At 38.6% G+C, this 24360-nt stretch overlaps 1 protein-coding gene across 4 annotated transcripts in view; it reads right to left on the reverse strand.

Moving 5' to 3' along the window:
• The window catches only part of PPP2R2B (protein phosphatase 2, regulatory subunit B, beta), a 516438-nt gene extending 494633 nt beyond the window's left edge, over positions 1 to 21805 (reverse strand). For 2 of the 4 annotated variants that reach the window (XM_012001551.1, XM_012001552.1), the window contains exons 1-2: positions 21592 to 21740; positions 21329 to 21406 (exon numbers count right to left, since the gene is read on the reverse strand). Coding sequence is in view for 2 of the 4 variants with exons in the window: in XM_012001547.1 (XP_011856937.1) it covers positions 21329 to 21406; positions 21527 to 21536 (88 nt within the window). In the remaining 2 variants the exon portion in view is untranslated. Of the gene's footprint in view, positions 1 to 21328; positions 21407 to 21526 lie in introns of all 4 variants that reach the window. The other 2 variants (XM_012001547.1, XM_012001545.1) reach the window with 2 other exon arrangements.
• Between the last annotated feature and the right edge of the window lie 2555 nt (positions 21806 to 24360).

Consider the following 24360-nt stretch of genomic DNA (forward strand, 5'->3'; position numbering starts at 1 on the left):
AAAGAAGCGTATATTCCAGAAAAAACAGATGAATGAACTGTTTTAATACAGCCACATATGGGCTATGGCAGCAGGAAGAGGATATGAAAAGATTCTTTGGGATTATAAAGCCCCAAAAGGTCAATGTTAGAGATCCATGTTTTTGCATTAGGCATTATTTATAAAAAAAAATAAACAAAAAACACCTCCTGTTAAAAGGCAATTATCTTACTGGGAGGCATAGCGAATGAAGAGTTAGCAGTCATTAACTCTGTAAGTGGCATTAGTCTCTGATACATCTAATGTCATCACAGATAAGAGCAGGGTCACCAGGAGAGGAGAGGAATGGTGTCACTATAAGGAGAAGGGAGGATCTAAAGCAATGACAGAGGTTTCTGGAGGGAGAGCCGAAGAGCAGAAAGAGGTCTCTGAAAGGGAAACCAGGAGCCTCAGAGGAAGGAAAGATAAAGGTGACCCATTTAGGTGCCATGTGAGAAGGCCCCTTGAGTGTGGCAGAGCAGAGTCCAGAGACAAGAAATTCTCCAGATGATTTCTGCATGTCAGGTTCTGACAGTGGCAAACAAGCAATTAATTGGGAGTTTCTTGAATGCTGTGCTCTGGACTAGGCTGCTCTAAGCTTTTCTTTAGACTGACCTCCTGGGAGAGCAGAAACAATCATTTCTGCCCGTCAAGTCCAGCTGGAGCCCCTGCCTTGGGGCCAATGGACTTGGAGTCTCCTAACTGCCTGTTCTCACTGGTTCCAGTCTTGTTGCCTACCTCATTGAAGCCCAAGTTTTACAGAAAAGTTACCCTGATAATTCTCTTTGTATGTTTTTATAACCTCCTTTGGGGGAAGGTTCATCATTACAGTTTTACATTTTGCTATGAAGGAAACTAAATCCCAGGAAAAAAAATTAGCTTATTTAATATTAATCAGGATGAGTCTGCCCAGGTTTTTACTCTTAAGTCAAAGCAAAGCAAATTCCTACTCCTTCTTCAAATCTTACATGAAGTGCTACATCTCCAAGGAGAGGTTTCTTGATGCCTCAGACTGGATCAAATCCCCCTCTTACAGACTCGCACACACCATGTTCCTCTTTTAAAATACTCGTTCCTTATTGAGCATATTTACTGAGCACCTGCTTAGGCCAGGCACTGCGCATAGTGCTAAGGAATCCATAGTAAACATGACGATAAAACACCTACTCTCAGCCAGGTGTGGTGGCTCACCCCTCTAATCCCAGCATTCTGGGAGGCCGAGGTGGCTGGATCACTTGAACTCAGGAGTTTGGGAGCAGCCTGGACAACAGGGTGAATACTCATCTCTAAAAAATATACAGAAAATTATCTGGGTGTGGTGGTACCCACCTATAGTCCCTGCCACTTGGGGGGCTGAAGCAGGAGGATCACTTGAGCCTGGGAGTTTGAGGCTGCTGTGAGCCATGTTCACACCACAGCACTCCAGCCTTGGTGAGAAAGTAAGTGAGACTCTCTCTCAAAAAAAAAAAAAAAAAAAAGAAAAGAAAAAGAAAAAAAAAAACTACTCCTCTTCTTTGGGTATAATAACCATTTCCAACATATACAACTCATGAGCTGCTGTGAGGATTAAATGAGGTAATCCAGTAAAGTGCTTAGAATTCTTTAATAATTGCTGTTTAGTATCTGACACCCTGGCCAGACTCTAAGTTACAAGAGGGTAAAAATTTGATTTTTTTTCTACTGAATTCTGAGATCAAAGTTTGCTGCCTGAAGCATAACAGGAGTTTGATAAGTACATGCTGGATTGAACTGAGCTGAATTGAGTTGAACTGAAGAAAGAAAATTCTGACAATTTCCATCACACTTCCTACACCCACTAGCCAGTGTGTGAAATTCACAACTTGTTAGATTCTGGCCTGAAAGAAAGAGGATCCTCTTTGTGGTTAATTCATTTATCCATTCATTCATACAATATAATCTTTTTAGCAGCTATTAAATGCCAGGCACTCTTCTAGGTGTTGTGGATACAGCAGTAAATAACATATTGAGGTTTAGCTCTTTGAGCTTATATTCTCAAAGAAAGAGGTAGGCAATAAACAAACATTACATCAACAAGGTTATTTTAGGTGGTGAAAAGTAGAATGAAGGAAATAAAGTGGACCACGGATTAGAGAGTGACTGCTTTGCTTGATGGTCAGGGAAGGCTTCTTGGAGGAGGTGACATTTGAGCTGAGGCTGAAAGACAAATTAATGGCCAAAGAATGGGTTTGGCCCTCTCATGTACCCCACTATAGCCTGCAGTTTATCCTCACAGAGATTTCCTCTTCTAATTTAACTAACTACCTACATATTTTTTAAATAGTTTATTTAACATTTGTTTCACTGCTTTAATATAAGCTCTAGGGGAACACGTAGTTTGTTGTCTTTCTCACTCGTTGCATCCCCTAGACCTTGCAGAGCAGTCAAGAGTGAGTTGATTCATATTTCTGATTGGCAGTCTGCACTGATGATTCAGCCAGCTCTCTTGGCATGTGACTAAAGCAAGAGAGAGGTGGGCAGCTACAGATAAGACTGAAGAGGACTTTGAAGATGGGGGTCGGCTCCATTTAGAGCAGCTGCTACCAGGCAGCAGGGGGAGAAATAAAGCCCAGTGCCTCACAACAGAAGATTTTGGCTCTCATTAAAAAGAACGAAAGAAGGAAAAGCACAATAAAGCCAATTACGTTTTCCACCAAATTTTCTATAGTAACTCTCATAGTACCTAGAAAGAGTAGACAAATAACATCTCCTAATTTATAAAGGGAAGTCAGAGCAGGTAGGCAACAGGGTTTTGTTTGTCTATTTGTTTTGCTTCTGAGCCATGGAAACATGATTTGATTTTAACAGATGATGATAATGCAGTCATGTGCTTAATGACATTTCGGTCAACTGTGGACTGCAAATATGAAGGTGTCCCCATAAGATTATAATACTGTATTTTTCCTGGACCTTTTATATATTTCGATATGTTTGGATACACAAATGCTTATCCATTGCATTACAACTGCCTACAGTATTCAGGACCGTGACATTCAGGACTGTACGGGGTTGTAAGCTAGGAGCAATAGGCTGTACCATCTAGGTTTGTGTAAGTGCACTCTAGGATGTTTGCACAATGACAAAAATTGCCTAATGATGCTCTTCTCACAATGTTTCCCCATCATCAAGTGATGTGTGATGGTAGTAGTAATAAAAGCAAACCCAAATCTATATTCATCTGAGTTCTTCATTCATCTGAGTGACCAGGTTCCAGTTACTCTGCTAAGTGCCATACCTAGAATATCATGGAATCCTCCTGAAAAACCTATAATAAAGTAAATATCATTATTTTATCTGTTTATAGATGAGGAAGTTTACACAGGGACATTAAATAAAGTCAACTGCAAACAAGTGGAGGAGGTAAGATTCCAGTAAAGGCTTTCCGCTCACCCCTCCCCTCAGGCTGTCCCATGCCACTGTGTTCTCTGAGTTGCCTGATCTGAACATTATCTCCCCTACAGTCTCGTATAGGACATGGCACCAAGACTGAGACCAAGATTTTGTATCTACTTATTTGGAACTTGTGGGTATTTCATTAGAGTTGGGCAAATTTACCTCTGACCTATTTGAAAGAAAGCGTTCGCTAATGACTACCATAATCATGTAGAAGAAATCTAGCCAAATCCACACACGTACCTATCAATGCCTCCAGGGATCCAACATGTGTTGAAAGTTTGCTATTCCTAGGACATGGTGCCAAGGACTGTGAGATTAGATGCATGTATAGGCATATGATGTAAAAGGGAGGGAGGGAGAAAGTGGGGAAGAAGAGAAGGGGGAAGAGAGGAAGGAGAGAAGGAAGGAAGGGAAGGGAAGGGAGATAGGAAGGAAATATAAAATTAAGTAATAAATATATGAATATTACAGAAGGGCCAAAAGAGAGTAACAGATAAAGTGCATAGTAGAAAACCCTCGCACCTAAATGGAACATTGGGACAGAATCCAAGAAGACTTCCTGGAGGTAGTGGCATCTAAGATAGGCTATGAAGGAGAAGAAGAATTTGCACGTATGAAGATATAAGTGGGAAGAGTCTTCTGGTAAGAGGTAACAGTATCAGTTTTATTAAAACAGCTCAAATTCACTCTTTCTCCTATTTACTACAAATTAATAGAATTATAAAAACATATTTTAAATATATAAAGCAGATTTCAGCTGCTGGGTTTGGGCTATGCACTTATTAGCTCTCGTTTGGAAATAGTGGGCTTTAACATTTCTTGTCCAAGCGGGATAAAAAATGTTCCAATTATTCAGTCTACATAATGCCTCACAGCCTTCATAAAAAGAAAGCATTCCAAAGCAAATCCCGAATGTGCTTCCTGTTCTGCAGTAGAAAAAAAAAATTGTCCTATCTGCTTCCTTCCCAGACATCTCTGCATTTTAATTAAATCATGAATATTATGAAAAGGAACCAATATTCTGATATGAAACAATATTTTAAAAGGATAACTGTGACTCTGATATCTATTTTGACCTTAGAGCCTTCCCCAGGATTAGGCAGCGTATTTCTTTTTGGACAGATGAGAACTTTAGAGGATTTGAAAGGAACCCAGGACACGAATCCAGGTGGCAAGATCTTAGTTTTCTGACCCGTAGGCTACCCCTTAGAGATACAGAGTAGGCATTTGAGTAATTGGGTTTAATGTCTTTGCAAGAAAACACTTTTAACCCAGCTTTCCTCTTGATTCTGAGAGGCCGTAATAGTAAATCTTTTAGGAGGTAGCAGGGGAGAAAATGCTGTACCTGTTGTTCTTACAGTAAGGGACCAGATCTGCTCATTCAGGGAGGACCTTCCCCCTGGGAGTGTCACACGGCTCACAGCAGCTTGCACGAGAGTTCTGTTTGGCCTGCAGAGTATTATATTTTCTAATTCAAACTTCATGCCTTTAAACAGGGTATGTACTCACCAGTTCCTCTACATCTTGATTACGTCTGGAGAGATTTACACAATTACCTTTTCCTTTGCTGTTTCAGTCTATGAGCTTTGCTTTATGGCAGGGTTTCTCAACCTAAGCACTATTGATATTTTGGATAAGGTAATTGTTGTGTGGTTATGTGGGGGAGTTGGGGCTGTTTTAGGATGTTTAGTAGTGTCACTGTGCTCTGCCCAATAGATGCCAGTAGCACACCTCCCATCCCCCAGTCAGGACAATCCAAAATGCTTTCTGACATCAGTGAACATCCCCGGGGGTGCAAAATTACCCTCCCACACCCTAGATTGAGAATCACTGCTTTACAGCAATACGGCCTCAGAGACATGGGCTGTGATAATGGACACATTAATTGCACATTAGGCAGCATAATGAGGGTAAATAATATTTTGATTAGAAGAAAGGTGAACCAAGATCTGTGCGTAATTCTTCATACCTTAGTTTCCTCACCTCATTCTCCCACAGGTCTGGTATATAAATCAAAACAATCTAGTATATGAAATAATATTTGTAAATGTGTTTTGAAAACGTAACCATATAAGGTTGTTACCATTTGGTCTTACCTAGCTCTTTAGGCATCCACTGATACCGGCACATTGAAAAATGGCAGCTCTATTTAAGGATAAATCATTTAAACTAGAAGGCATTCCATAAACCAAGTGCAGTGACAAGGAGTTGAACTTAGCAGTAAGAAATGTCACTTTGGGCACGAGAATGAATTTTCTTGGAGTCTCCTGTCTTCTTGGTATTTCTTGCTGATTGGAAAGCTAGTATTCTTTCATTTATTTAATCATGCATTTATTCAATATGTATTTGTTAAACATTAGTGTATGCCAGGCATGGTGCTGGGCACTAGGAATGCTTACACAATTTGTAGTTGTATATCAGGAAGTAGCTGTAGCAGACTTGTCTTCATGCAGAGTATGGACTAATAGAGAAAACATACAAGGAGCAAGAAAATGATAATGCATTTGGCAAGTGTATGATGGAGAACATTCAGCACCTTCTACGAGGGCCACCGAGCTCAGAGTTCAGGGTTAAGAAAAGCTTACTTGGGAAAATGAAACCAAAACTGAGATTTGAATGATGAACCGGGGTTGCCAGAAAAAGAGAGTGTGAAAATATTTCTGGCAAAGGGGATAGTAAGTGTGTAGTGCTGGAGGAGGGGATATGGCATTAGAGGACACATGGAACAGAGAGTACATGAGGAGAATAGTGAGTGAGGCTGGGGATATCCCAAGAGCAATGAAACCTAATGAAGCTTTTTGGGAGGCAAGTGACATATGTACACACTGGAGATACTACTCTGGATACAGTGTGAAGAACAGACTGGAGGTAGTCAAGACAATAAGGAGAGTGGGAGTAACCCAAAGAGGCTGCTCCAATATCCAGAGAAGAGAAGATTGTGTCCAAAGTAACATAGTGGCAATGGGGTTGGAGCAAGGTCGAGGGATTGGAGATACTGACCTATTTAGAGAAAAGAGGGAAAATGGCATATGACTTAGTGATACAGTGCATGAGTATGGGTGTTCAAGGAAGTTAGGAAGGCAGAGCCAAGAACGATTCTTGGGTGTTTGGGAGGGCTTTTGGAGGAAGCAACTGGAGTTAACTACAGCCATTGCTACTATTGACAAAAATGAAAGAGTTTATGGGGCGCCTGGTGAGTGTGGGTCCATGAGCTCAATGCCAACAAGCATTATCTCCTTTAAATCTTGTTATACCCCTGTGAGATAGGATGTATTATTCTCAGGACTCCAAGGCTCAGAATAACCTGTTCCAGGACCCATACCTGGTAATAACAGGGTCCTGATTTGGGCTGGAATCAAACCCGACAGACTGACTCCAGAGTCAGGTGGTTAAGCCTGCTCTCTTACCCACCACATAGAATATTATTGATTCCCTTGAATGTTTACCTTCTAGGTTTAAATCATAGGTTTTCTGGTGACTAAAGATAGTTTTGGAGGAACCATTCAATCATTTAAGCTCTTCAAATCTCAGTTTCCTCTGCCAAAATCTAGGTATTGGGATATCTCCTTTACAGGGCCTATGGAGTGAGTAAGTTAGTGCTAACACTAATAATGACAGAGCAAGCATTTATTGAATGCTGACTGTATTCCATGCTGCATTGTAAATACTTTACATGTATTAGCTAATTTAATCTTCACAAGAGCCCTGGATGTAGCTTCAATTATTATCCCCATGTCATAGATGAAGAAACTGAGGCACAGATACATTAAATACCATACTCATATAGCAGATTTGTTGGAATGCAAACCTGGGTGAGCCTTTTTGGAGCCTGTGTTCTTCACTATGGTGTCATGCAGCCTCTGCTAAAAAGTGAGACCTTAAAAAGTGCTTGACACACCAAGAGCCTAGCACCTGGCATGTTAGATGTGCTCGGTGCTGACTATCATTTTTCTTCAATGTTAAGTTTATCGAGTTTTCAGTAAGTGCCAGGCACTGTAATAGACAAATAAGATAGACATGGCTCCTGTCTTAATGCCTTTCTTAGACTACTAGAAAGCCATTTCTAATCATGATTTTTTTTTTTTTTTTTTTTTGTATCATCAAGCCTCCCTTGCCCACGAGAAACTGGGAAATGTCAGCAGTTTCTGAGGAAGGCTTTAAAGAAGGCCAAGGAAGCCAGGGTTCATCAACAGCCAAATACACAGCCTGAACCACTCTGCTGATGTGATTAGCCTGGGTGTTGGCCGAAAGACCACACCAAGGCCCTTGGAGGGCTACTGTCTTTCCTCCTTTCATATTTGTGCATTTGATCACCACCTAGGTTAAAGAAAACATCTGGCTGATACAATAGAGGTAGAAAATGCTAACATCTGCTTGGTGGTCAGGAGGTTTTTATTTTTAATTGACAAAAGTTGTCTAAATTTATAGTGTACAACATGGTGTTTAAACATATGTATACATTTTAGAATGGCTAAGTTAATTAACATATGCATTACCTCCCATACTTATTATTTACTTCTGAGAACACTAAAACTCTACTCAGCAATTTTCAAGTATACAATACTTTCTTATTGACTACAGTTACCAAGTTGTACAGTATATCTCTTGAATTTATTCCTCCTGTCTACCTGAAATTTTGTATCCCCAACCTCCTCTTACCCCAACCCCTAGTAATTACCACTCTGCTCTCTGATCTATGAGCTTGACTTTTTTAGATTCCACAGATGTGAGATCATCTGGCATTTACCTTTCTGTGCCTGGCTTATTTCACTTAACATAATGTCCTCTAGATTCATCTGTGTTGTCACAAATGACAGGCTTGCTTTCTTTTTCCAGGCTGAATAATATTTTGTCTTTCCACCGGAAGGGGTATCAAAGAGACTCTTATCCCATAATGCCACAGTGGAATCTGAGTGGTGGAAACATTAAGTGGTAATGTGGAAGAGGAAACTCATAACTTCATTGTGTCTGTTTTACTTTCTGTACCCCACCTTCTCCGTCTATAAGTGGGCAGATCTTCCAGAAAAGATCTCCCAGTTTCCTTCAAAGGAAATTCCTTCAAATTCCAACATGCTATGAATCTAAGTGTTTAATCGCACAGTTTCCTATTTGCTCATTAACATCACGTGGGTAAATAATACTTGGATTAGGTGTAAGAAGTGGTAATTAATTGTTCATGTTTGTTGATAATGTGGAGACAACTTGCTGTCTGTAATTTCCTTCCACTTGCTCGTAGAACCCTCTACAGGTGTTTATTGCTCTTCCCAAAGATGAAGTGTAATCTTTGTGTGGACCCAGGTGTAAATAATCTTTTCAGTAAACACATGGATCTGATGGCCATTTTAAGTTCATTTAGAGAGCGTTTACTAAACTTAGCAAATATTAAACATTAAAAAAATAATGATCTGGGTGGTAGAACGACGAGTCATTTTTATTTTCTTGTTATCTGTGTTTTCATTAGCATCACAGCTAACATTTACTTAGCATTCACTCTGTGTCAAGTGCTGTGCTTTGTTTAGATTATTTTATTTCATCCTCATGACAAGCCTACGAAGGAGAAACTACTATTTTCCCATTTTACAGAGGAGTAAAGTGAGTTTAAATCAAAATAAAGTTATGCAATCTATTCAAGGTGACACAGAAAGTCGTTTCACTGGGATTCAAACCCAGGCCATCTGTTCATAGTTCATTCTCTTAACTATGGTAAAGTCTTTCCAATGCTCTCAAGTTTCTGTTAGAAACACAAAGAGTATTACTTTATGTGAAAAAAATGCAAGTTTTTAAACAGTAATATCAGAGTTGTTTTTAAAATAAAGTTTGTTATTTATTTTTTTCTGTTTTAGTTTCATGAATTTGGTTTAAACTGCTATTAAATAGCAATCTTTTTAAAAGACATCTTCAGCATACTGTAAAATACTTTTTAGAAAAATATTCTCTCTCAGGTATGTCTGATGAGAAGCTGTGCTTTACATGAATCATTGACTGAAAAAAGAAGAGGCACATAAATTCTGAAGCATGTGTGAATGGTAAGCTGTAAAAAATTGCCATCAGTTTTCCTTGGAAAATAGGGACTTAATATCAATATTTGGAAATCATTAGTGCTTGAATATCATTGGTATAGACCTGCCAACATAAAATTACCTGGTATATTTGATTAATGGTGTAGAGTGGGAAGTGCACATGGACAAATGACTGTGCCATAATTTTGGGAAAGGTTGCTTTAAATCGTAATCAGAAAAATCACTTATGAAACAATAGATAATAATGGCCCTTAAGAAACAGCTAATAAAATTATGGAAATATCATCCACAGTAAAAACTAAAATGAAAAAACAACAGATCTTATGTTCCCTAAACTGTAAGCTGAAAGGACATGGTCAGGTCTCAAGGCTGCCAAATTTAAGTGATCTCAACAATGCCTTGAAAATTGCTTTTAGGCACTGAACAAAACTGTAACATTTACAAATTCCAATGGTGATCCTGGGCAAAGATAGCACAGTGAGCTTCAGACCACAGACAGGATTTTACTACGAGAGGGGAGGTATGAAGACCTCTACGTTGGAAGCAAAAACAAAACAAACGAAAATAGTTGAGTTTAGAGGTGAGGTTGAATTTTCACAATACAACTATAAGGAATATTATGTTACTGAAAATTCTCCATTGAGGTGAAATGCCCTAGGATTTAGGTCCTACAACATCAGAGTACTTCCATGCTTAGAATCCTGAAAGCTTCCCATTGTACCCAGAATAAAACACAATTATTTACCATGGCTTTACACACCTGAACTTGCCTCTGCTTCCCTCCACGACTTCAACATAGACTCTTCCCCTACTGACCAATCCAGGCATCCTGGCCTTCCTTCTGGCCATGCCTGGATTGCTTCTGTCCAGGGTCTTTGCGCTTGTTGTTTCCTGTGTCTAAACACTGTTCCCATGGGTTTTTTGAACATGGTTTCTACTCATTATTTGGGTCTTAGCTTAAACGTCACCTCTTCAGAAAACCCTTCACAGAAAAGCCCTCTAATAATGTAGCATTCCCCATTCCCTCATTTAGCCACTCCCACATGAGATGGAGTCTTGCTCTGTCACCCAGGCTGGAGTGCAGTGGCATGATCTTGGCTCACTGCAACCTCCACCTACAGGATTCAAACGATTCTCCTGCCTCAGCCTCCTGAGTAGCTGGGATTACAGGCGCCTGCCACCACACCCAACTAATTTTTGTATTTTTAGTAGAGACGGGGTTTCACCATGTTGGTCAGGCTGGTCTTGAACTCCTGACCTCATGATCTGCCTGCCTTGGCCTCCCAAAGTGCTGGGATTACAGGTGTGAGCCACCGCACCAGGCCCATTTTATATTCTTTATAGCATATGTCATCATTGGAAAATATCTTGTGTCTTTGTAAGCTTGCATTTTCCAGTGTCCACCTCTGCACTAGAATGTGAGCTCCATTAATACCACAGACTGTGGCTATTTCGAGGGCTGCTGTGTTTCCAATACCTACTGCCCAATATATATTTACTGAATAAATGGATGAATAAAATTCAACATTCTTAACTCCAACCAAATTGGTATAAAGTTAGTTATACTTTCTTTTTTAAAGCTCTATATGATAGACTAAAAATAAATATACTAAGAAAAAGGCATGATGCTTACTGAAACCTTGAGCAAATAAACAGGAACCACCCACAATGTCCATGTGCTTAAGTATTTTTTCTTGGCTTTTAAATTCCATTAACTAACAACATAGGCAGTAAGTAGGATGATGCTGAGCCTGCTTAATGAGCAACATTTACAAAAAGGCAAGTGCTCTTCTCACACACCTCAGGCCCCAGCTTCAAGACAAGTCAGTCTAGAGAAGCTTGGTGTCTGGATTTGCCTGAGCCAAATGTTTAACCAAGAACAAGCCAATAACTCACCACCCTTTGCACAGCGGTAGCAATAGAACTGGTTAAGCCTTATCTGTCTCTTTTTCCTGTAGCTGATACTATTGTTGGACTACCTTGAATCGCATCCTCATTCCTTGCTGCAAAGCCTAGATTCTGTTGTGGCATCCTCCACTCAGGGATGATGATCCCATTCCAAACTCGGATGCAAGCCTATTTGTATAAAGCTAGTTAGGCTAATCCCATTCTCCTTGCCAATGGATGGCTTAGAAGTGGGCATCTGCTGGGAGGTGGAGATTGCAGTGAGCCGAGATCGCGCCAGTGCACTCCAGCCTGGTGACAGAGCGAGACACTGTCTCAAAAGAAAAAACAACAACAACAACAACAAAAAACAGAAGTGGGCATCTGACTTAGACTGTGGCAAAGGGGACATCAAAAGAAATTTTCTAGGGATATTGGAGGGAAAAGGTTTCTTTATTTAAAAAAAAAATCAGAATGTCCTTTCACTTGATGTTGTTGGTTTATCTGAGTGTGACGCCCAGAATTGCATGCAGCAGTTGTCTTGGGACAAAGCTGACGTTCCAAAGACAGCAAGGCAGGGAGATGGAGAGGATCCGAGTCCTCTATGCTGCGCTTCACCTAGGGAATTCATCAGCTCGGGGGCTCCCCGCCTTGTGACTTATGTGAAACGCTGGATTATTGCAATAACCTTTCAACCGATTCCTGCTTCTGACAGTGGTCCCTTAATCGAGCTGCTGCTAGAAAGAGCGTTTTTCAACTAGTGGCTCTCTATTTCATTCAGGCAGGAGTCCAACTATTTTTAATGGGTTATAAGGTCCCCGTCTTGCATCTGTCTGCCATGATCTGTCTCCATCTTTCACAACTTCTTCCTTTGCCTACTCAACTTCAGATACACTGGCCACAAGTCCAGTTCTTAAACATACCCGATGAGCTCTTGCCTCAGGGCATTTGTACTAGCTATTCCCTCTATCTGGAACTCTACTCCCCAGATATTCACATGACATTTTTTTTTTTTTTTTTTTTGCCTTCTTCAAATTGTTGCTCAAATGTCATCTTTTGCATGAAGTCTTGACCATCATATTTAAAAGAGAACACCATATTCCCTGCACCCCCTGTTGGTTTATTTTCTTGCATTTATAGCCTCGTATTTTATATTCCATTTGTTTATTACATCTATTATTTAGCCCCTCCACTATTGAATCTCCAGTGCCTAGAATGCCAAGCACATAGTAGGTGCTCAGTAGATATTTGCAGAAGAGGTCATTCTTTTACTGTTCCAGATATTTTGATAGCAGTTTTCTGTTGCAAGTGAAAGCATCTTGAAAGCATGATGGATTTCCCTTGAGTTGCCTTGATGTCCTGTGCCCTGCATTTTCAAGACAGTCAACCGTATCTTAAACTTACAGTCAGTGCGTCTAGCGGAAGATGAGCAGTAAAAAAATTGCTGGTGTAGGATTCAAAAATTTGCCTTCTGGACTCTATAAGACCTTGGGCAATTTAAGACTTATTTCTAGCTGCCTTCACCTCCTCATATTTATGAAGAAAATTAGGTCTACTATCTACAATATCTATACTATCTTTTTGCCTGCAATGCGGGATTATAAGACCGATTCTAGTTATCTCCTATGGGTTATAGGATATATATGATCCATATATGTTAAAGTTAGAAAAGTTCTGTGTATCTATAATGGATTGTTTTGAATGAGCTATTTTATTCTTTAAAAATATCCGTTATTGTTGTATTAACAGTAATATTGATGTTTTTTGGTTGGTTGACATTTATTAGTTACTGAAGGCTATTTTCATTCAATAAATATTTATTAAGCCCCTGCTTGGTGTCAGGTTACTTGCCAGGAGTGCTCTATCACAGTAGTTGAGAATACCAACTCTGAGGTCAGACTGGTGTGCAAATGGATATGTTGTTAAACTTTCTGAGTCTCAATTTCCTCCACCGTAAAATGGGCTTAAGCTGGCACCTGCCTCATATCTTAGTGTTGCAGCAAAGGTGGAATGAGATAACATGTTGAAAGCAATTATTAAGGAGTCTGATCTCATGAAGCCTGATTAAACAGAATTATCATTATCATTACTTTACCCTGGCCAGGTATTGTGCAGCACTTTCAAAGATCTTATTAACATATCCTTTCATCCTCCCAAGTTGGCGATCACCCAGGGAACCTGAGCAAATAGCACAAGAGAATAATTGAACCATGAATAAAATGTGGGTCTATGTACCCAGAAGTCCTAGCTAATTCCTGTTTCTACTTTAGGTCTCAGATTGGCTTCCAGTCTAGCCAATCTTACTCTAGCAAGCCTTCCCTGCTCTGTTCCCAGTGTGCGTTGGGTGACTTACTCTTTTTCTAGTACTCTCCACAATCACATTGGATTGTCATTAAAAACCATGGGGTGATGCCCTCAGGAAAGTGTACAGTGCTTAATGGAGGGGAGCAACAGTGTTTTGTCCATGACTGACCTCATCGTCCAGCCCAGTGCCTAGCACATACTAGGTGCTCCATAAATATTTGTTAATTAAACACATTTCAAGTGATTGGCATTAGAGAAGAGGAGAAATAAATAGTCACAGTTTTTTTCTCTTTCTTGGCTAGGAAATATTTAATTACCTAATGCTTACAAAGAGAACAGGATGTTTGCCTTCAGTGTTATGCAAAGAACCTGCTTCCCTTCCTCCAGTGTTCACTTCTCATCAGCCCACCTGCAGAGTACAGCAAGCCTTCTCACATCAAAACATTCTGCATCACAGCTGAGAAAAAATGCTTTCATCTTGCACAACTTGTTCATAATCAGTCCAATTTTTCTTCTGGCAGATTGGAGCGCCATGCAAAGTGAAGTTGCATAGGAAATTCCCTTGTAGCCTACTGGGTGCAGAGAAGAGATCTCCACTTCTTTTTCACACACAGAGGAAAGGTTTTCACTCCCTTCAGTGCCCGAGGCAGAGAACTTGGCTGCACAGTATCTCACATTTATTGGCATTCTTGTTTCCTTTAAATGCACTCAAAACACCTGCAGATTTTCTGTCTTCTCTGCTCTTAGAATAGCCCTCTGATGTAAGGAAAGAAAGAACAGAATTTCTCAAAGTGCCTCTTGTATCAAACTATTAGAATTGTTTGGGATGGGCCGGGTGCAGTGGCTCCTGCCTGTAATCCTAGCACTTTGGGAGGCTGAGGAAGGTGGATCACGGGTCAGGAGTTCGAGAGCAGCTGGGTCAATATGGTGAAACCCCGTCTCTGCTAAAAATACAAAAAACAGCTGGGCGTAGTGGCGGGCACCTGTAATCCCAGCTACTCAGGAGGCTGAGGCAGGAGAACTACTTGAACCCAGGAGGTGGAGGTTGCAGTGAGCTGAAATCACGCCACTGCATTCCAGCCTAGGCGACAGAGCAAGGCTCCATCTCAAAAAAAACAAAACAAAAATAAATAAATAAAAATAAATAAAAATAATTATTTGGGATGCTTGTGAAATATGCAGGTTCTTTGACTCTGTCCCAGACCTAGTGAATCAGAATCTCTAGAGGCAGAATCTAGTAATATGCATTTTAACATCCTTCTCAGGGTATTCATATGCACAATAATGTTGGAAAATCATTTAGTATCCTGTCTAAGATCACTAACTGGGTAGCTGAACCAAGTTTAAAGTGAGGGATTATCTGATTTCAAATTGGTGCCTAATTAAAAATCCCCTTGAGTTGCTGATTTAGAAAGCTTCTGTCTAAAAAGACAGGATTCCTTCTTCCTGAAATGGGAATTCTTCTCAGTGCCAGCCCTTCACCCTGTATTCAGGAGAGCAAGGCAAGTAAGACTCCGTTTTCTATCATTTAGGCTAAGATCTGTGGGGTGAAGTTACAATTATTGTAACTAAACATCTAAACATCTAAGAAAGGTTATTTGTCAATCACGGACTTCTTTCTATAAAATGAGGTGAAGGTCACAAGTCTTTATACTGCTTTGAGACAATCCAATTGGTTTTTTTTTTTTTTCTGTTGACAGCAAAGAGTCACAATCACTGAAAGAAAGCTGAAAAATCATTCCTATAATCCTCGGATTACTTAAACATCCATGCAAAATGAAACATTATTGCAAATGTTATAGAGGATTCCTCTTTGCAAGGAAGTCACAGGTGTTGGCTTTTACTTTAGGGTATATGAAATACACCTCACATCGACAGTCACATTGATGTTTTTCTCTCATTAGAAAGCACGATCGATAGAATGCCTCATCCTTCCCTCTACATGAGTGATCTTTTCAGAGGGAGGGAAGGAAAAAAATGTTATGCCCATGTAGCAAAACAGAATAAATATCACAATTATTTCCCATGAATAAGATGAAGTGACCTGTGTTGACAGACATCAAAGAACTGCAGAATGAGGAACAAACAAAGCACCCTAGAATTGCAGTATCAGAAAGAAAATGGTTATATGCTGTAGCTGGAATAAAAACAGAAACCGCACCAGATAATTCTTTTTCCCATGTACAAAATCAGACACCAAGTCTCAAGAAGTTGTCTGATATCGAGTGGGCAATTTCTCCATATAAAGTACTTCTAATGATGAAATAATGTAAAATTTCACGCAATGAAATCATATGTTATATGAAATACGCCTGCTAAGCAAATCAAATACAAGCATTGCACATGGTAAATCAGAACCTTTAAGTGTGTAAGTGTCTTCCAATAACTCAACTAAGTCAACAATGTTTTTATGGCATCCTAATCACCAGCATAACAGTGAGAGTTTAGGTCATCAAAATTGTTTGTTGACTGCATGTCCACATGATCTGCATAAGTTATGTGATCTCATTCAGTTCAATGGTTCCAAACACCATCTGCATGCTGAGGCCTCCCCAGGTTCTATCTCCATCTCTGAGACTGTCTCTCCAAGACATATATGTGACTCATATATATACATACAACTTCCTTCTTGATGTTTATACGTTGTGCCTCATAGTTACTTCATATTAATTATGTTCAAAACAAAGCTCATGATTTTTCTCCCCAAATATCTTTCTTTTTCAGGTTTCCTGGTGTTAGTAACTGGAGCCCACCAACCACCCAGTTGTTCAAAGCTAAAACCTGAAAACTATCTTAATTTCTTAGTTTACTTCTCCCCTAAAATGCAGCCTATTGCCTCCAAAACAAGCCTGGAACCTGTTTTCTCTTCATCTGCACCTTCTCCGCTCTAATAAAGCCACATTGTCTCTCATAAGACTTCCTATAAAGCCCAAGGAATGCTATTTTTGAGAATGTGTCCCAGTGACATAATCACAGTAGCTAATCATGATTACTGAATCATGTCTATGTGCTATGTTGTTTAAAATATATGTCTAATTATATTATCATAAGAGTTCTTCAAGCTAGCTCTTATTATCCCAATTTTACATATCAGGAAATAGAATCATGAAAAGTTTGAGGTAACTTACTCCATGCCCATAAGTAGTGAAGCTAAATTTGAACCAGGTATTTTTAACTGTGAAACATATGCTCTTAATCACTATATCACACTGCTTTTCCTGGATAAATGTAAAGATTTTACTATTAGGTGTTCATAACAATGTTATAAATATTGAAAATCTAGGTAAATAAAACTAGGGTATATGTACCTCTTATTATACGAAAGATGATCCTATACATTCTTAAGTAAAAACATCAATTTACAAAATAGTATTTCCATTATGACTCCATTTTGGTAAAAAAAATAATATGGATATTGTTTGATGTAAACTAAGCAATTCCTTGCACAGTATTTGACACACAGTACTTGTTTCTTGACTGAATCAATTAATGACCATATATGCATAATCAAGAGATTAGAAAAATATACCATAAATTTTTAACAATGCTAATCTGTGGGTTGTGGGTTTCTGAATGACATTTATTTTCTGATTTTTATTGGTTAAATTTAAGCTTTTCTACACTGAGAATATATTGTTTTAGTAATCACAAAAATAAAAGAATAAATGTTATGGTTTTTTAAATTATTTAAGGTTTGTCTTAAATGTTTTCTTCCCACAAGTCTATTTTTCTCCACCAAATGTGTGAGATTCCTACCTCTCTGGTAGTCAAAGCATTGTAGTCTTTAGCCTAAGTACTTTTATCTGCAGCTCATTTTACCTTGTGTTTATTTGATGTGATGCTTTACTCTTCCAGGCCATACTCTGTCTCCTCTTCAATGGTGCATTTCTTGAGAACTTGGACTATATTTTATTTATCTTTACAACCTTCTTACTTTCTGAGACAGTATCCTGGATATAGTAAGCACTCACCAAATGCTTATTGTTGAACTCATAGTATAATTCATTTAAAGCCCCATAGAATAATTTGACATGTGAAAAAATTCTAGTCTACTACTTGATACCCAAGATGTACATAAGTATCTTGCACCAAGATGCAAATTGAACATCTTATAACAACCTATTGGTAATGGTCTGATATATATTATATATAACATATATTATTATATATGTATTATATGTGTTACATATATTAATATATATGTGTGTTATATATAATATGTAATATATATTTTATATGTATTATATATAATATTGTATATTATATATGTATCACATATGTATATTATACACATATATGTATGCATATATATAATATATACACATATATGTATATGTGTATACACACACACACACCCCCCCTCCTAGCCCTTATAGCCATAATGGGTGACTATACTATTATCCCCATTCTGCACATGAGGAAAACTGAAGCATGGAGACATTAACTTGCCAAGGTAACTAGCTAGAAAGTGATAGAACTGAAATAGAAAAAGCTATTAATAGGAATAAGTAACATGGAAGGGAAAGCTGAATAACTTTTATTGACTTTGATTGTATAGAAAATTAACTTGGGTAGATTATGCCAATTAAACCAAAGGAAACCTGATTTTTAACGAGTAGCAAGTGAAAGTCTTTTATTAATTCACTCAACAAATATTCAACTTCCATTGAGGCAGTGTTAGTGCAGGTTAAATGACATCTAAGATATGTTGGCTAGGGAACCTCCATGCCAGTGGCTGTGTGTTTGTGACTAACCTAATTCTTCTTTTTAAAAAGTTTCTCCCTTTATTCACTATTTAAAAGTGCATTTTCCAAACAAAATAGGGATCGATTGTCATTTTGATCCTGACTCTGACCCACCTAACAGTCAGTTCAAGCAGGCTACTTTTGTATTATGCACAGTAAACGTTTCAACCTGTCTTCAGTTCACGTGTATTCATAATGATCATGTAAGGGCATGTGTGTAAAATGCACGTTCCAGGCCTTCATTCCAGACTACTAAGTCAGAGTCTCTATTTTCAAAACAATGTTTAAAAAGCAGGGGCTTTGGAGTCCCAAAGACTAGGTTTGAAAACTGCATCACCCATTTATAAGCTATAGTGCCTTTGGCAATGTACTTAATATTTTTTGTTTGTTTGCTTGACTTCAATATCCTCATAGGTAATGTGGGAATAAAAATTCTTACCTGTCATAAGGTTTTGGTGAAGATTAATTTAGAATGAAGGTCTAATTATAATAATATTTATAATTATAGCTTACAAATATCTAGTACTTACAAAGTATTGAGCACTATGGCCAATGCTGTATCTGTATTATCTTAATAATTTGTCTTAAGCAAATAATAAGTCTGCAATTGGTAAGACCTATAGTTACAGCAAACACTCAGAATTCTCATAATTGATAAGAAGCCAGTCACAAGGACAAGATTTAAGATTTAAGTGCAGAGTGAGAGAATAATGGATTACTTGGAACAAGTCCTCTAGCTTTGTGATGCCCAATGCTAGTCCACTACATTAGAATTAACTGGGTAAACTAACACACATTGTATCACCCTGACCCTTGAAACTCTAACTTAGTAGCTCTTGGAGACCTGGGAGTCTCCATTATTTAAAAAGTTCAAATGATTTTGAATCATGGCCAAGATTTAAAACAATGTATTCACTTGAGCTTCCTTTTCTTAAGATCCATGAGGTTAGAGAGTAGGTCATTTTTTTTCTTTCCTTTTTAAAAAAATTTCTAATGTCTAGCACAGTGCTGTCATATAGAAGACACTCAAAATTCTTTTTTTTAGGTGACATAAAATGGGATTGATAGTTTCTATCTGTCTTCGTAGGGGCTTTAGAAGGATCTTTTGTAAGGCTCTATTTGACAATTCATCTCAAAAATAGAGGATGCTATATACAAATATAATATTAGATCCAGTAATCCCACTACTTGGTCTATATTTACAAAATAAAATCAGTACATAGAAAAGAAATCTGCTCTCCCATGTTTATTGCAGCTCTAGTAGCAATAGCCAAATTATGAACACAACCTAAGTGTCCATAAACAGATGAATAGATACATACAGTTATATATATATATATGAAAAATACACACAAACACACATATATATGCAATGGAATATTACTCAGCCATAAAAAAGAAAAAATTCTGTCATTTGTGGCAACATGGATAAACATGAAAGGCATTATATTAAGTGAAATAAGCCAGGCACAGACAAATACCACATTTTCTCACTCATAGGAGGAACCTAAAAAAGTCAATCTCATAGAAGTAGAGAATAGTAAATAGTGGTTACCAGAGGCCTGGGTAGGAAGATGGAAAGAGATTGGTCAATAAATATAAAGTAATAGATCTGAGGAATAAGTTTTGTTCTTTAGCCCGGTAGGGTGAGTAGGTTAACAATATCATATGGTATATCTCAAAAGAGAGAGAGGATTTAGAATCTTCTTACCACAAAGAAATAATAAACGTATGAGGTAATGGATATGCTAATCATCTTGGTTTGATATCATTACACAATATACACATATCGAAACATCACACTCTACCTTATAAATATGTGCAAACATTGTGTCAATTTCTTTTAAATATAATTTTATATAGATTTATTTATTAATTTATTTTAGTGTGCTTTCTCCTACTTTGTAAACATAGAGTATTTGGTTTTTGGTCACCCACTATTAGATTCTCTACAAAAGAATTATAGCAAGATTGTAAATAAACTACCTTTTCCAAATTACTCAGATTAATTTTTGCTCGAATTATTTTTTACTCAGAATTGAAGTGCTACAGAATGACCTGAAGTTCACATGCATTTATGTATGTTAGTTTGAGTATAGTGTTCAATCCTGTCAACTGTTCACTTCATCATTCTTTAAAACTAGTTTTACACCTGTGTTATACCACATCTAAAATCTAAAGCTACCATCAAAGCAGCAAAATCTGTTTCAGGCAAGCCCTACTGCATTCTGCTAGAAGAGCTAAACCATGATTTAAAACACCCAGAAGTACTATTCTAGTTCCTTCCAATTGCCTGTCATCCAGTGTTTTGTAATGCAGACACCCTTAGGGAGAGTCATGGGGGTCTCCAAGCCCAGGCTTATGAAAGAAGAAAATAAAGAAAAATAAGCAGTTCTTCAGGAGGAGGAAAACTAATGCATTATCCCAGGTAAAGGACCCTGGAATAGGAAAGTCTCCTGAGAACCAGAAAGGCAATTATATGCTAAGATTGGGATTCAATGTTCCCATAAGTCATATGACCAGACTTGAATTCTTCAGTCTCCCTCCGCACTTCATGTATTGCCAATGGTCCTCCACATAGAATGGAAGGGAGAGAATTATGGCTGACAGTCTTAAAGTGTTTGGACTCAGAATTCTACAGCGCTGATGACCATCCTGAAACAAGGCTTGCCTAGTTTAGCCTCTGTCTCTGCAAACCTATTTTACTGAAAGTTCATTTCAGTGCTGCCTCATTGGTAGGAACAAAATAAATATCAACAGAAAAAAAAAAAAAAAACAGGAGAGAAAGAGAGAAAGAAATTATTAAATCTATTTCTAGCTTAGAATGCAATTCTAGGGTGTGTGGGGACTTAGATTCGTGAAAGCAAAGATGAAAGTGTTTAATTTTGAAACCAGCACAAACTCCCAAGGAGGCAAGGAAAAGGGTATGGGGATTTCTCCTACCTTCTGTGGTCCCAATCTCGATAGTGCCTTTCACTTGACTGAAGCACCATAGTGTGTCCTGGGTGAGTGTCCCAATTCCTGAAAGCAACACAAGGAGATACTTCAGGTTAGGTAAGAGCTTCCAGTTGTTCTTAGGAGACCAACAAGAAAAGAAATATATAGCAGAATCTATGCATTTCTAAAAGGAGACTTGCACACCAGGTATCATCTCGTCAGAGAAGAGACCCTAGTGAGTCCTGAGAGAATGGTCAGTCTGCAAGTACCACGTCCTGCTGTGAATCACTGCTCTGTCTCCTCCGTCTGACCAGGCCAGGACCAGTTTGAACTGGAGCAATTGGAGTTTGTTCCTTCTCAGGCCCTGGCAGCGTCTTGGAGTGGTTACGAAGGGCTTGCAGTCATCCCCTGTGTGACTGGCCCTTTTCACGGGAATACTAATGCTTTTGATTGTTTTCCTTCTGTGATGGTGGGGAAGAGAAAGAGGCAGTTCGTTAGGGGGTGAGAGGAAAAGAAAGACAACATTTTTTTTTTTTTAAACTGGGCTTCACAGCTTGCATGGTTGAGTGGCCAGTAAGGGGTCAGATACCCAGAGCACTTCCATCTCTCTTGTTCACTTCTTGACTGCTTGCCAAAGTCAGGCTGACTGCAGAGTAGGGAAAAACAAAAAAAAAAAAAACAAGGCTGGGGATGAGGCGGGGTGGCTCACACGGAGTTGGGGAGTCAGTTTCTGACAAATGTGGCCTATTTTGTTCCAAGGGGATTTTTGTTTCAGATCTAATTGGACACTTGATGGGGCTAAACCAGTGACTCCTGGTTTCTACAAATATATGTAGCCAATACGTATGTGAATACATATACTAAGAGATATTCTAATTCCTTTACATATTCAAAAGAGTCCTTTACAGAACACTTCTGGATAGCAGGGGTGCCAGTTTTCTTCTCAACAGCATGAACTTCCCCCTTCAATTCAACTGGGTTTTAAAATTCAAGAGAATATTGTAAAATCAAATTTTGGAAGATGGTATGAATTTAAGAATGATTAAATCCAGTGGGAAAAAAACCCACAAAATTTCAAAAACGAATTGACCTTTAAAATGCACAGGGAACTGAGTAGTCATTTTCATTATCAGCCACAGATTCGTATTGAATTCCTAGATGGAAACCTTCATTCGCTCAGCCACATGAGAGGAGAATTGCCTCTCATATGCTCTTCTCAGTGTTGTTGACAGGTTATTTGATGGAAGTATTATAGAGTCATCATTAAAAGTAGAGACTTTGCACTTAGGCAGGGTTTCTAATTGGGCTCTGACTTGGGATAAGTTTCTAAGCATAATGAGACAGTTTCCTCATCTTAAATGGCAATAAAAATAGTACCCATCTCTCAGAGTTGTGGATATTGAATGTGATTAGCACAGTCAAGAAACTTAAAAATGGATATTATTATTAGTAGTAAAGATTGATTCGAAAGGGTTTCATAGTAAAAAAAAAAAAAAAAAAAAGACGAAGAATATTGGCTGAGAAAATTTCAGACACTGTGCTAAGCACCTGACTTAGAGCAGCTTTATTCTTACATAAATCATGGGGAGGGCATTATTATCATCCCCATTTTACAGGGGACGAAACTGAGGCTCAGGAAGTTTTGGTAACTCCCTCAAGGTCACACCTAGTGCATGGCAGAGTTGGAATTTCAATCAAGCCTGTCTGAGTTGCAGTATTCCCAGTGTGTAGAGTTCGGATACCCATTTGACAGTTTGGGTCCTTTAGCCCAGAGAGGCTTCACAGCAAGAATCTCATTTGGAAGGCTGAGCTGGAATACAGTTTCTGATATCAAGTAGTAAAGTATCAATGTCTTCTTTAAGATGACACAGGGCTAAAACTTCCTAATAATATTAGCACCTAGAAGGGGAGAAGGAAGGCCTTTGGCAGCATTTATTAGTGTATAGACAGACACAGCCACAGTGCTGATCCTTGCTTGTACTTTCTGCTCTGGCCTTGGATTCCAGCATCAGATATTCTTTGACAGGTTCTTACCCTTCCTTGTGAGTTGTCAGTGACCCTCTCTACACTGAGTCAATTCTGCTGTTGAGATCTGAGACCACATCTGTCTTAGGGAACATTAGCTATAGATGAGATTTCCTGCTGATTTTTGTCCTGGCACAGTTCCTATATCACTAGTTAATGATTCTGGATGTAGATGCTGTTTCTATTTTCACAAAACATGTACTTTAAAGCAAGAAACTCTGAAATACACACATGCATACATACAAACCTAGGCATATTTAAATATGAGCCTATGTCTAGATATTTGTACTACTTTAGAGAATTTTAGCTCTAGGAGGAACCTTGCTTATATGTGAAATTAATTTATTTCACATCTGAAAAACCCAAATCATGGAAGTTACTGACTTGGTGAATTCACAAGGAATAATGTGACCAATTTACATACCAATGCCAGTTCCTGATGTTTACTCCTAGATAGGGTTGCCCAGAGGCATAAGCTCGGTTGATGAGAGTTGGTTGATTACTGTGAGGGTTCCAGGCAGCCAAGATATCGTCAGTGGTTTTGTCCAAGGCAGGCTTCCATTGGACCCAATTTCTGTCTCCCACCAATATTATTGCCAAATGAGGGAATTAGTGATGCAAAGAAAGTTTGGAACATGCCATTTCTTTCCTAAAAGTGCTAAGCAGCAGCTGAAAACACAAATGCCTGGATGGATTAGGATGTAAATGAGACAAGCTGTCCAGGTGTCAGATATTCAGTGATTTGACACTTGATCTCAGTCTGTGATCATCTCAAAAGCGGTAGGAATGAAGGAACTGGAGGATTCAGGCTTTGCCTGAAGGTCAGCAGCTATTCAACTCCAGCTAAAAGTTGCCATGAAAATTTTCAGCCCAGTGTGACCAGATTGGCTAATGTTTTTCAGAAGAAGCCAGAAATCTGGATTATTATGAGAATAATCCAAATGTTCAAATAACTCCACATTTTTAAATGTTGTCAATAAGTTCAAATTAGAACACTCACACAGCACAGCTCA

The sequence above is a fragment of the Mandrillus leucophaeus genome, unplaced genomic scaffold (assembly GCF_000951045.1).
Source record: "Mandrillus leucophaeus isolate KB7577 unplaced genomic scaffold, Mleu.le_1.0 Scaffold663, whole genome shotgun sequence".
NCBI classification, from domain to species: Eukaryota; Metazoa; Chordata; class Mammalia; order Primates; family Cercopithecidae; genus Mandrillus; species Mandrillus leucophaeus.